Source organism: Juglans regia, chromosome 12, assembly GCF_001411555.2.
Source record: "Juglans regia cultivar Chandler chromosome 12, Walnut 2.0, whole genome shotgun sequence".
Classification (NCBI taxonomy): Eukaryota; Viridiplantae; Streptophyta; class Magnoliopsida; order Fagales; family Juglandaceae; genus Juglans; species Juglans regia.
The window spans coordinates 19,357,616-19,370,444 of NC_049912.1; the positions used below are offsets into that span (position 1 = coordinate 19,357,616).

The window sequence follows — 12,829 nt, forward strand, 5'->3', positions numbered from 1 at the left end:
AAAAACATTATATTAAGCAAGGTTTTAACTCTTTTATTTTTTTTGTTATATCCCTGAATGCTAGACCAGCAACTATGTCGTGCTGTTAGAAGCTTGGTCAGTTTCTAATTGTCCAATGGCATGGCACATAATTGGTTGGAAAAAAGATCCCTTCTGGAGGCCACGTAGCATACAAGGAGACTTATTTCTCTGGGAGTATATTTCTATTGTGGTTTGTGAGGCTTTTGGATGCTTTCCCTTAAAATTTAGCCACTGTCAGAAAATTCCTGGAAGCACTTTTTTTTCTTTAGGCTAATTTACTTCATTTTAATGAATTATATATCCTTCTATTGTCAAGGCTCAATCAGTCTCGAAACCCTAAAACAGATGGATTTTCTGTGTGTAGGTGTCTTTTGTCTTGGATAAAGTTGGTCTTCTCTTCAATTATTGTTCGTATGGTGATCAGATTCTATCGCCCATGTTATTTATGTGTTGCATATCGTAACTAGTTATCTGGTTGGTTCGCTCTTCATGTGTGTGAAAAACATATTTTTAAATGACTGAAAATCTAGTTATTATTTAAGTTGGGTTAATTACATTTTACTTCATGAACTCTCACCCAATTCACACTTAACACCCGTAAACTTCAACTCAAGGCAACTCAGACCCTGTTTTGAAATTCTGATATCAGTTTGACTCCTCCCAAAAATATACCATTAATTTTGACAGAGATATGTACAAAAGGACTAAAATACCCTTGATGTTACAGTTGAGCCTATCAGCTGTGCATGAAGGATAATTTCAACTTGCTGAATGTCTTTCCATTAAAATTTAGGCTGGTTTTTACAGAGGGTGTAATTGATACTGAAAGTTTAAAATAGGGTATGGGTTATACTGGGTTGAATGTCATGTTTGTAAGTGAGAATAGGGTTAGTTTTTTGCTAAGTAGATAGGTGATTCATGGAGGGTAAATGCAATGACCTCTCTGAATTTAAATTATATGCTGCTCAATCATCTCTAATGTATATATCTTGAAACCCATTGTAGTGATCGGATTATATTATTAGTACCACCCAAAATGTTTATCATATTTGTGAACTTTTAATATATTATGTTATTGGAATTCTTCCATCTTTCTTTTGATTTCTTCATGACAATTGTTTATTATTTATATCTTGATCCTTGATTTTTCCCTTATTTACATGTGTAAAAAAATTCCCTTTTAGGCCCAAAATAAAGTGGTTATAAGTTTTAGCACTTTCAAGGAAACTCTTGCTTGTTAGATCCTATTCTCTTCTTTTTGCTGTTTTACATATTGGCATGTTTTGACATTGTACCCATGTTCAGTACTGCCGATGCTATGTTGGCCTTATGATTGCCATTATTCTACTTAACGTTATAAATTGGCTCATGATTCTCATTATCTTGTTTGGACATTTATACTTACTAATGCTACAGATATACTTCTGTGTAAACAGATGTCATCTATGTATGAAAAGTTAATGTTCTTACCTTTTGATCCATGAAATGAACAATTCTGTTCTTCTTAATCTACTTTTCAGGTGAATTATGTAATAATGCTGTGAGCGTAATTACAAAATGGAAAAAACTTTTGAAGTCTTACCTGAATGACATTGATGAGCAGGTTTGTGTATGGTAATGATTTTAAACAATTGTGGGTGTGCCTACCTTTATTTCCATAAAATAACTTGTTACTTATAAAAAAAAAAAACAATTGTGGGTGTTTCTTTGACGAGTAAACTTTGCCAGTTTTCTTTTGTAATAAAATTATTTTTTAATGAGCCCTTTGTAGGATCATTGCTTGTAGATTAATTCAAATTTTTCTGTTGTTCCATGTCAATTTATTGGGCAAAAGGAAAGGATATTTTCGAACTCTACATCTTGTTGTTCTTATATCTTGCAATACAGCCTTGCCTTTTTCTTTCAGTAAATAAAGTGGTGTGCGTCATCAGTTTGTTATACAATCTCAAATTAGTGTCCATTTCTTCCTTGGGGTTTTCTTTTTCTTATAGAGAGAAAGAGTCTTTATAGAAATAGCTTTTGAAAATACTTTTAGGTTCTTTCCAGTAATTCTTTTCTATCCTCATCTCCAATTGATTAAGGTGTTGGGCATTACACTGCCGTTTACCTGTGTGCCAATTACACTATATTTAATAGTTATTCCTGTAGGTTTTTTAAGTTCCCAAGACTGTAATTTCTCACTGGTGAAACTTGAATGTGTTGATCTTACATCCGAGACATGTAGGTCTTTGCAGCTGAATTTTAGACATGTTTAACACATGGAATAGGGTGAACTTGGTTATGTAGTGTCATTCGATATAGCGCACCAAGTGCCCTAAGTTTTGATGGTTGCGAATACAAATCTTGATATTTCATAGTAAACCAGTTGTATACCCGCATGATGTGCAGGAATAGTTATAGTTTCAAGAATGCGAATTGTACATGTGATGGTTATTGGTAGTTATATGAAAAATAGTGTGTTAATTTTTCCAAATAACTATTATTTGAGTTGTGAAAGTTTTCTTATAGTTGTATATGCTTATTTTGGTGAGTGCTTTAACAACTGTATAATGCGAGTCATTGTAAAGACACACACTAATGTCTATTGATTTTTCTACCATTATTGCTTCATTTATTTTCTTTGCAGCAGTAGAATTCACGATTATCAGTAAACTTAAGTAATCTATCTTGTGTTTCGTAAAAAATTATAACTCATTCATATTGATAAATGCATGAATTAATAACTTGTACAACTCAAAACACACCAAGGGTAAACACACCAAGGGAAGAAGAAATGGTTAAAATGTGAAATGAAGGGCTTTGTCTCTTGAACATGGTGAAGATTGGTAAATAAAACAAAATAATTGATAATAATGACGGGTTAATGCTTTCAAAATTAAATGTGTAATAGGTAATAAAAATCTAAGGGAAATGATAAAGCAATAAAATTAATTAGATAAAATCTGGTTGCTTAATAGGAATAAAAGAACTTGCTTTGAAAATTATATAGGTAACTTGTCACATACCATTGTGATGTGTGGGAAAAATTGTGGAGTTTTTAGCTTTAGTAATGATATATACAATCGTGGAGTGCACAAACGCCTTGCAGTCGCTTTGAAAAAGAGTGAGGTCCACTATTAACAAATTAATGTTTTTTTATGTGGGTCTCGTATTTATTCGTTTTTTTTCAAAGCGATTGCACGGCGCTTGCACGCACACAACTGCAACTATCATTTCTCTTTTAGCTTTATCGTATTTTTAATTTTGTTTATAAATTGTCTGTGTGAAATTATTTGAACATGATTTCCTTCAATTACTAATTTTTTTTTTTATAAGTAATAAGTCAATTCATTGATAGAAAGATAGGCATAACCCAAGTACACTAGGAGTATACAGAGGCATACACTTATTTAGGAACTAGAAACAGTTACAAGGAAATCATGGAAGTTGAGACACCATTGAAATCTAAAGCAATGGCCCACAAAAACAAAGTCTTCCAGAAAAAACTACGAAACTCTTCCAAGAAACGTTCATGATCTTCAAAAAGTCGCTCATTTCGTTCACTCCAAATACACCAAAAAATACAAATAGGGGCCATCTTCCATACGGCTGCAATCTGTGGTGTCCTAGTGATCATTCTCCAACATGCTAGTAGTTCAACCACCCTACCTGACATTACCCATGCGACTCCCAGTTTGTTGAAAAAACAATTCCAGGTATCTCTAGCAAACTAACAATGTAAAAGTAGATGGTCCGCCGTTTCACCGCTATTTCTACACAAACAGCACCAATCCGTGATGATTAAACCACGTCTTCTAAGATTATCAATAGTCAAAATCTTCCCTAAAGCTGCTGTCCAGACAAAGAATGCGGCCTTGGTGGGTGCTTTACTCCATATGTTCTTCCAAGGGAAATTATGCCTTTGTTGCATGGTAATAGTCATAAAAAGAACGTACCATGAATTTCCCTCTCCTAGAGAGTCTCCTTACCATCGCATCTTCAGTTGTGGCCACAATAGAGTATATACAGCAAGTTGAAAAATTCCACCAGGATATTCACTTCTCAATCATGAGCCTCCTGAGTAAGATTAATGTTCCACTCCTGGAAACCTTGATGAAGTACCCGCAGATCGGCCACCATGGCTTCCTTATCCCTTGCAATGCTAAAAATTGTTGGATAAGCATCCTTCCTTCAAAGCGTGTCCCTATCCTTCCAAAAGCTGATCCTACTACCATCCCCCAAGCACAACCGAGTATTACTAGCAAAAGAGCACCAACCTTTCCGTATGTACTTCCATACATAGCCCCACTCCATATGTCCCCCCCCCCATGGTTCACTCCATACTTTGCGTCGCTTACCATACTAATTTATGAAAGAAGATGATGTTATAGTCATTTGGGTGGGTGATTAAATTTACGCGTTCCACTCCCATACTTTGCGTCAATCACCCCTTCCCATACTAATTTTAATGAAAGAAGATGATATGTTATAGTCATTTAACACAGGAATGGGTGACGTGGTTCAACCGAAAGAAGATAAAATGTTATGGATAAAAGGAGACAAAGTGTTTTTAAAATTCCAAGTCCTTTAAAATTAGTTAAATTGTTGATCAGTTCTTTTGGAAAGTAGAAACTGAAGGGTCTTTTGGGAATAGGAACCTAAGGGTCTTTTGTGTATTAAAGGGTCATTCAAATACAATTCAATGAAAAAGAAAAATTGCATGTAGGAAATTAAAATTGTTTGAAAAAATTATAATCAAATTAATTAAAAAAATGTTGAGGTGGCACAATAGAAACAAAAGACATTGCTTTGAATATTATATAGGTAATAGTTTTTTTGTAACAATTTTTCTTAAATACCCTGCAGATAGAAGTAATACTAACATTCGAAGAAATGTGTTTGGAATCTGCCAAGGAATTCTTTCCAGTGTTCGCAAAGGTATTTTTGTCTCTATATTTCATGGTTATAATGTTGGAAAATGATTTGTGTAGGTTTAGTCGTGTGTAGGCCCTTTGAAAAAAAGTGGGACCTACCATAAGAAAGTCACTTTTTTTAGATGGGTCCTACTTATCTTCAAACGCTTGCAATGGGGCTTGGCTTGCATCTAGCAATACTTTATAATGTTAGATGGTACTGTTAACATGGTCATCAGACAAGAATGAGATGTTGTACTCTGCTTCAAGATATAATTTCCTTCGACGCAATGGTCTGTTATGATGGTATTCTGGTTCCATCAGGTGCAGTGGATGAACACACATTTTCTTTATTCTTGCGTCATCAATGATGACTTCATAGCAATGTGGTTAATGTGCCTATTGAACACGGGTAGACTATGAGTCAATTGTGTAATCATGCAGCAGGAGTTTTCTTGAAGAAGAAGCAATGACAGTATCTGTGGCTGCCCGTTTTGCAGCCAATTTTTTCATTTTCCTTGGTGTTCTCTTTTTATTTTCATTGCTTCACTGGTAAAAAAGGAAGATGAGTATGGAAAGTTATGAAGTTTACCATTATTTGGTTTATTTCATTGTGATTTCTTTTGAGATACCTACTCTGGTTGATTTCGTTAAGGTTAATTTAAGTATATTTTCTGAAGTCTGGGCCAACTTTGTTGAAGGGTAAGAAGGTATCATTTAAACCTTAAAGATCTACTTTCCATTTCCTGATCTGTATGGGGGAGGTACCATGTATGAGGTGGAGATTGCTGCAGCAAGGAGCCAGTGTTCTCTAATGGTGGAGGCTGATAGTAAAAATGTTATCAATTGATCTCTAAGATTAAAATGAGGTCATTGGGTCCTTGCTTATCCACTCAATAGACGTATCTAGATTTGTAGTTATGTACTCTCTAATTGGTTGGCTAAATAACTGGATGTCTTGGAAAAAATGGGTGCCTATGTAATTGGGAAATGATGGAACCTTTTCACATTCTTGGTTATTTTTGCTCGTCTCACTTTCTTTGTATTTTGGGGAGGAGTGCTTCATTTTGTTCCATCAAACCCAGCTGAAGTCGATGAGTATGATTTTATTTTATTCTGTTGATTCAACTCATTGTTGTTTTATTTAACAGATTCTATGGCATCTTTATGATAAAGATATTATACAAGAAGAAGCTGTGCTAAAGTGGGATGATGAGAAAAAAGATGCCGATGATTCAGATAAAGTTTTTGTTAAGCAGTCAGAAAAATTCATTCAAGTAAGTATTATTATTAACCCTTTTTCTCTTTTTGGTAAAGAAAAGGGAAAATAAAATACTAACTTAGTGGGTGTATCTCCTGCCTGTTACTTGTGTAGCACCCAATTAACTTAGCAAAACAGAAAAGGAAAAGATAAAAGAAATCAATTACTAGTTCTTGCAGTATGGGATTGCTCAACTTTTCTGGAATAGAAAAAAAAAATTAAATTAAATCAAGATGAACGGATCATGCATCTGAAATGGACGAATCATGCTTCTCTTAGAAGAACACCTGATATAATTTCATTAAAACATAATACTTGCATCTTCCTCTGTTTGTTTCATGGCTTGCAGTGGTTGAGAGAGGCATCAGAAGAAGAAGAAGGAGGAGGAGGAGAAGAAGAAGAAGGAAATCAGGAGTGAGTCAATCCATAGATCTAATTTTGGGGGTGGAATATGTTGTCATGGATATGGAATTAATGTATCATCTTTCGGGGTTGTGGTATTGTAGAGTTGGGGATTAGTGAAGGTCTTTTACCTTGTTTATAGAGAGATTTGATTTCGAGTTTAATGGCCTATCAAATTCTCTTTGTACCACAGTGGCTTTAAATCACATCGGATAATCACAACCAAATAAATGGAAGAAATGACATTCCTTGCTAGCAATAAGAGGCGATGGATGGAATAAATGGATTTTAGATACAAGTTTAGGGCGTGCAAGCTTGGTTTATGGACTTCACTTGTATGTTGGATCCCGGTTTTATAAAGGAGCTGGAAAGGAGCTGGCAAAGTAATTAATTAATATATATATATATATTTTGTTTCCCTTACGTTGGACTATTATTACAAATTATTAGGGTTCCTCTTTTTCTGTCCCATACTAAAAAATTATAAACCGCACTATGATTTCAATCTAAACTATATCTAAATAAAGTTTAGAACTAAAATGTTACAAATTAGTCTAATAATAGTACAAACTAACTATAAAATTGAATACTAAGTTTTTGTTTGGATAGTAAGATGAGATGAGATGATTTTAGAGATAAGTTATTATTATTATTTTGGGATTTGAAAAAGTTGAATTATTTATTGTATTTTGTGTTGGAATTTAATAAAATTGTAATGATGATATGAGTTGAGATGATTTCTCAATCCAAACGGGCTAAAACTGTTACAATCTAATAATAACAAAAGCCTTCTACAATTCACATTACTACTTCATCCTCCAAAACCAAATGTTCAAACATCAAACCATAATAACAAACTCCAAGGGGCCATAATAATTTACTTTTTAAGGGAAGCTTTCTTCAATAGGCCAAAAAAAACTTTGACAAACATAACCAAAAAAAAAAAAAAAAAAACGTATATAATGAATTAAGTTAAATTAGAAAATAAACATATAAATAATGAATTAGCATCAAAGTTGTGTGGCGGTGGTCGAATTGAGAATGAATTTCCTTTTCCGAAGTCATCCCTACAATAAAATCAAGATAAGCTAAAATAAATTCTGATAACAAATTTTAAAAAATTTAGAAATAGTTAATCAAGAGCATTTGCTACTTTCATCCTTCTCCAGCTCTTCACAAAGTCCACTACACCATGAACCTCAATTAGTTTGCATTTAATCCAATTTTAGGTGCAAATCAAAGTTTCCATTGTCTTAGGAGATGATGAACTTATTAATAGATCCAAAATGCACCATTGGTCTTAAAGGCGGCCTCTGAAGCTACCGTGGAAATAAGAATGACTAAAATACTATGGGTTACCTCATGAATAGAAAACTTGATGGCGTTTATCTTCCACTAAACTAAAATATCAAAATCCTCCATAAATGGATGTCACCCCGTCGACAAGTAACTATCCTATTCTGACCGGCTTATCTAAATCCTTCTTCTTTTCTTACGCAATTGATGGAGGGTGTCCTTAACCATTTTTTTGCTATTTACTCCGCAATTCATTTCCATTAGTTTGTTCCAATCGATACATCATTCCCTCAATTTTGTACTGCGGATCAAGAACAATAGCAACATACTATAAAATGTTGACCTTATTCACATCTCCCCACTCATATTTAACCCCATATTCAATGCCATGATACGTAAAGTAGGACTAACGTTTTCACACATTTCATCCAATTGCTCTTTAACTTGATAAATTTGTTGGCAATACTCATTTGATGTCACATACAGAAAGCTCGAAGACTTTTCCAATTTCAAATCTAGGTGGCCCTAAAGGTCTTTTCCCACTCTCATCTTCATTAGTTTTTGGCCGTTTTCCAACATGAAAAAAAGAGAGTTGAATTTCACTTTGTAGAAACATCAAAGACACAAATTTTCTTACTATCAACATCCATGTCATCAACAAAGGTTTTGAATTTCTCAAGTATAATCGATGAAGACTTTACAAATCTCACAACATTTCTTACTTATGTAATCGACTCACAAACATCTTTTAAATTGTTATTCTTGAGTCAATCACAATAAGCTTAATGATATGTGCATAACATCGTACATGTAAAAACATACCACAAGATATACAAATATTCTCCTCTCTTACATTCATTCTCAAATACTTAGTTTTGGTGTCATCAGAAAATGCATTATCCACTATAATTGACAAAACTCGCTCCAAACCTCACCCCTTAATTTTGGATTTCACTGCCTTCCTAATTGTCTCACATTTGTGATGGAAATTAGTCAAAACTAAAGAATTTGCACTCAGAATTTGTACTGGACTTTGGACTTTGAACCTTAAATGTTGAGGGTTGAGGCAGCCATCTATCCTTCTAGATACTAGTACCTTGACCATTCTGTTAGGGACCCCGGTCTTGTCCCTAAATACTAAGGTCCACGAGCTTGCCTTGGTGAGGATGATGACCGAGTGACCTTGTCAACTTGCTTGGCCTTTAACAATGGGATAATGTTTGAGTGATGGAATGACGATGTTGATGAATTCGGGTATTCTAAGTGATTATTATGGGTGTTTGATGCTAAGTGGAATGGCTTGAAGGTTGCCCTTGATGTTGGGGACACTTGGATGATGATTATGGTTGGTATGGTGAAGTATAGCTAGGGTTTTGTGTGGTGGCTAAGGATGATTTCGAGATTAGAAAAGTTAGACTAGGGTTGGAGTCTTGGATGAGATACTAGGGTTTGGAAATGATGTGGAAGAGTGAGGCTAAGTTTGGTGGCTAGGGTTGGCCGAACATGATAAGAGTTTGGAAGTCTTTGATTGAGTTTGAGTGATTCTAGGAAATGAGAGATTTGAGGAATTGGATATAGTGATGGAGTTTGAATGAGTCAAGGGTTGCTCATTGACTTTAAGGATTGGTTAGGATAAAATAAGGAAGATAGGATTTTGATTTGAATATGGCAAGATGATGGAGTCTTTGGTTGACTAGGTATATGGAAGGAGTTGAAAGATTTAAGGAATGAGATGAGTGATTGGAGAGATTGAGTGATTCTTGAGAAGTTCCTAGAATCAAGGGATTGGCATGGGATGAGTCAATTTTCCTTGAATTTAGGAAGTTGCCAAGGATGTCTCTTGATGGACGGCTAGGGTTTGTGTGAGTGGATGGAGGCAAGACTACTACAAGGAAAGAATTACCTTATAGAGATTTGAGGTGGGCGGTTAGGGTTTTATGGATATGGAAAGATTTATTGGCAAGCCAAATATGACAAGTATGACTCACGGCTAGGGCAATATATTTGAGGGATGAAGGCTAATTATGAGAAGTGAACTATTATGGGAAGTAGGGCAACACTAGAATTGGTCGAGTGGTGTATGCGAGATAAGGTTGTGGCCGAGTATGGTAAGTGAGAAATATGGCTAGGGTTTTATGAAGGGGCGGCTAGGTAATTTATGGAAAGTGGACTAGGGCAAACACTATAGTGGGCAATACTTAGTGTTTGGGTGGATCAAATGAGGCAATATGGATGAACACGTATGAACATTCAAGAACACAATGATAAACAACTTCACCATCAAGTCAAGAATGCACAAAGGTGAATGGACTCACAAATGAATATGAAGACTCTTTTTGGTTTATATGGATATTTAGAAATGCAAGAAAGTGTAGATGAACAAGATGAAAAATAAGAACAATGAAGATAACGGATGAACAATGGATGAACAAGGTAATACTTCAACTATTGATTCACGGATTGTACAATAGTTGAAATAAACCTCATAGATTGATAACTTGATAAAACAAAGATAACACAATTTGGATTCACAAATTGCACAAAGTTGCAAGAACAAGATAAATGAATCACACCTATTCACGAATTGCAAGGTGTGATCCTCTCTTTGGGATTCACGAATTGCACCTAAAAAGCCCAAGTGCCTAACACCGATAGTTGATCTCCTAAACAAAATAATCATCCTCTAGAGAATTTGCCAAAAGATTCCAATGCAAAGACTAAGGGTCCTATTTATAAAGATTACAATTTGGAAACCCTCAATAGGTCCATTGGAAAATAAATAATTAAATTAAAATAAAAAATAAGCAATAACATAGTTGGTATGGGCCAAGTTGACCCATGGCATGCATGAGCCCATGCGTGGGCTAGGCTGGCCCATGGCATGGGCCATGGGCATAGCTGACATTACTGGCAAGGCTACTGGCATGTGGCTGACATGGCTAGTGGCTTGGCCATGGGCCACAAAACATGGGATCCTCCCTAATGCGCATTCTTCCACTAATTTCCTTGCTGCTATGATGCTTCTCCAGATAAAAGATGGTCTAACCCCAAGCTTGGCTTGAAAAAATGATGAATTTGAGAAATATTTTGATTTCAGGATCTGTGAAGCAAGTGACTCATGATAATGTAAGACCCTCCATTCTTGCTTAGCCAACAAAGCCAAATTGAAACTTTCCAAGTCATGAAATCCTAATCCCCCTGCAACCTTAGCTTTCCCCATTTGACTCCTTGAGACCCAATGCACTTTTATTTCATTTTGTTGTTGTCGCTCCCACCAGAACTGGTGCATCACTTTATTGATCTCCTTAAGTAAAGATTTCGGGAGTTTAAAAACCCCCATGCAGTAAGTAGATAGAGCTTGGATGGCAGCCTTGAGGATGATTTCTTTCCCTGCCTGAGATAGAAACTTTGACTTCCAATTACTGATCCTGCTCATGAAGTCAAATATGTTCTCATGCATTATGAAAGTTAATAAGAAAACACATGAATGACATGCAAGCTTTAAGATTGGCTTTAAGTTATGGGTGGATGTACAAGTCATAGATTCAAGCGTGGTCCATCACATGTAAGCTAATATGTTTTAAGGACGCATTGCTAGAATAAAGGAGAGATCACAATAACCATAATGAGGAGAGATAATAGCTTACAATCAAGAAGATATATCTCTTCACAAGCCACATGACCTATACTTCAAAAATACTAATCAATAATATAATTGAAGTTCCATTAGAATATTATAAAGAGTAAAAATTTATACTTCCCAATCAATGTGAAATCTCATACACCACATACTTTATTACTTATCAGAATGGAGTATCACATTTTATTTCAAAACCTAGTAAAAAATATTAAATTACATTGCAAATGGATTCTTTTTCAAATACACACGTTTGTGCATAGAATGTTATTCATTGTACTTGTAATCCAGTTAATAAATCCAACCATGTCATAGGAAAAATAAATAAATTAGTAGTTTTATCAAATGAAAATAGAAGGATGGCAAATCTTGAATGTCAAACTTTGATAAATAATTTTGTAAATAATGTTGTGTCTGAGAAAGTTAAAAATAATTCTAAATAAAATTTGACTATTATATATAGTATCATAGTTTATTTTATTATTATTATTATTATTTATTAATAATAGAAAGGCCTCATATTAAAATTTTGCCCTAGACCTTTATATAAAAAGGACTGCCCCAACACCTTGGACTTGGAGACAAAAAAGAGAAATGATAGTTGCAGTCGTGAGTGCACAAGCATTGTGCAGCCATTTAAAAAAATGAATAAATACGAGACTCACGTAAAAAAAATTAATTTTTAAATATTGAATCCTAATTTTTTTCAAAACGACTGCATATCGCTTGAGCACTTCACGACTATATGTAGCATTACTCGACAAAAAACCCCTCTCAAAATATGCAATTGCAAATAAGGCTAAAAACAAAGTTAAGAAAAACACATAAAATTTCTTACAATTTCCTATTCAAATGATTGAAGATTCTAGCAGGGGTGTAGAGGAGTGGGCTGCAGCCCCCTCGCCTACTACACCCTTACCCGAATTACCTAAACAAAAGATTGTAATAAGCTTGAATTAGAGAAAAACAACAAGGCCATACACAAACGAGAGAAACTCTTGGGATGTTTCAACATTCCAAATTTTAGGCTCTTTCTATTTTTTTTTACGGCATAATTAAAAGCAAAAAATTCACCCATTGGCAAGAGAAAATACATACACTACTCTGCCCTTTTTGAACCGATCAAAAGAATCATGTGTACTGTGTAAAGAACAAATTAATCTTCTTTGTCTTTTTACTAGGACATATCGAAGAACTTACGATCATTAGATCAGAAATATTAAGTTCACAAAAAGATGTTACCAAAATTTTTTAACTTGACGTTGTTAGATGAGATACGTTAAATTTATTTTACAGAAAAAAAAAACTAATTTACAATTT

General features: G+C 34.5%; 1 protein-coding gene across 5 annotated transcripts in view; it reads left to right on the forward strand.

The window, feature by feature from the left end:
• Window positions 1-6,874, forward strand: part of LOC108994766 (translation initiation factor eIF-2B subunit epsilon) — a 29,195-nt gene extending 22,321 nt beyond the window's left edge. For 2 of the 5 annotated variants that reach the window (XM_018970090.2, XM_018970086.2), the window contains exons 13-16: window positions 1,542-1,624; window positions 4,867-4,938; window positions 6,065-6,190; window positions 6,524-6,874. In XM_018970090.2, the coding sequence (XP_018825635.1) occupies window positions 1,542-1,624; window positions 4,867-4,938; window positions 6,065-6,190; window positions 6,524-6,592 (350 nt within the window). In that variant the 3' untranslated portion in view covers window positions 6,593-6,874. The other 3 variants (XM_035683885.1, XM_035683884.1, XM_018970093.2) reach the window with 2 other exon arrangements.
• Window positions 6,875-12,829: the final 5,955 nt, after the last annotated feature.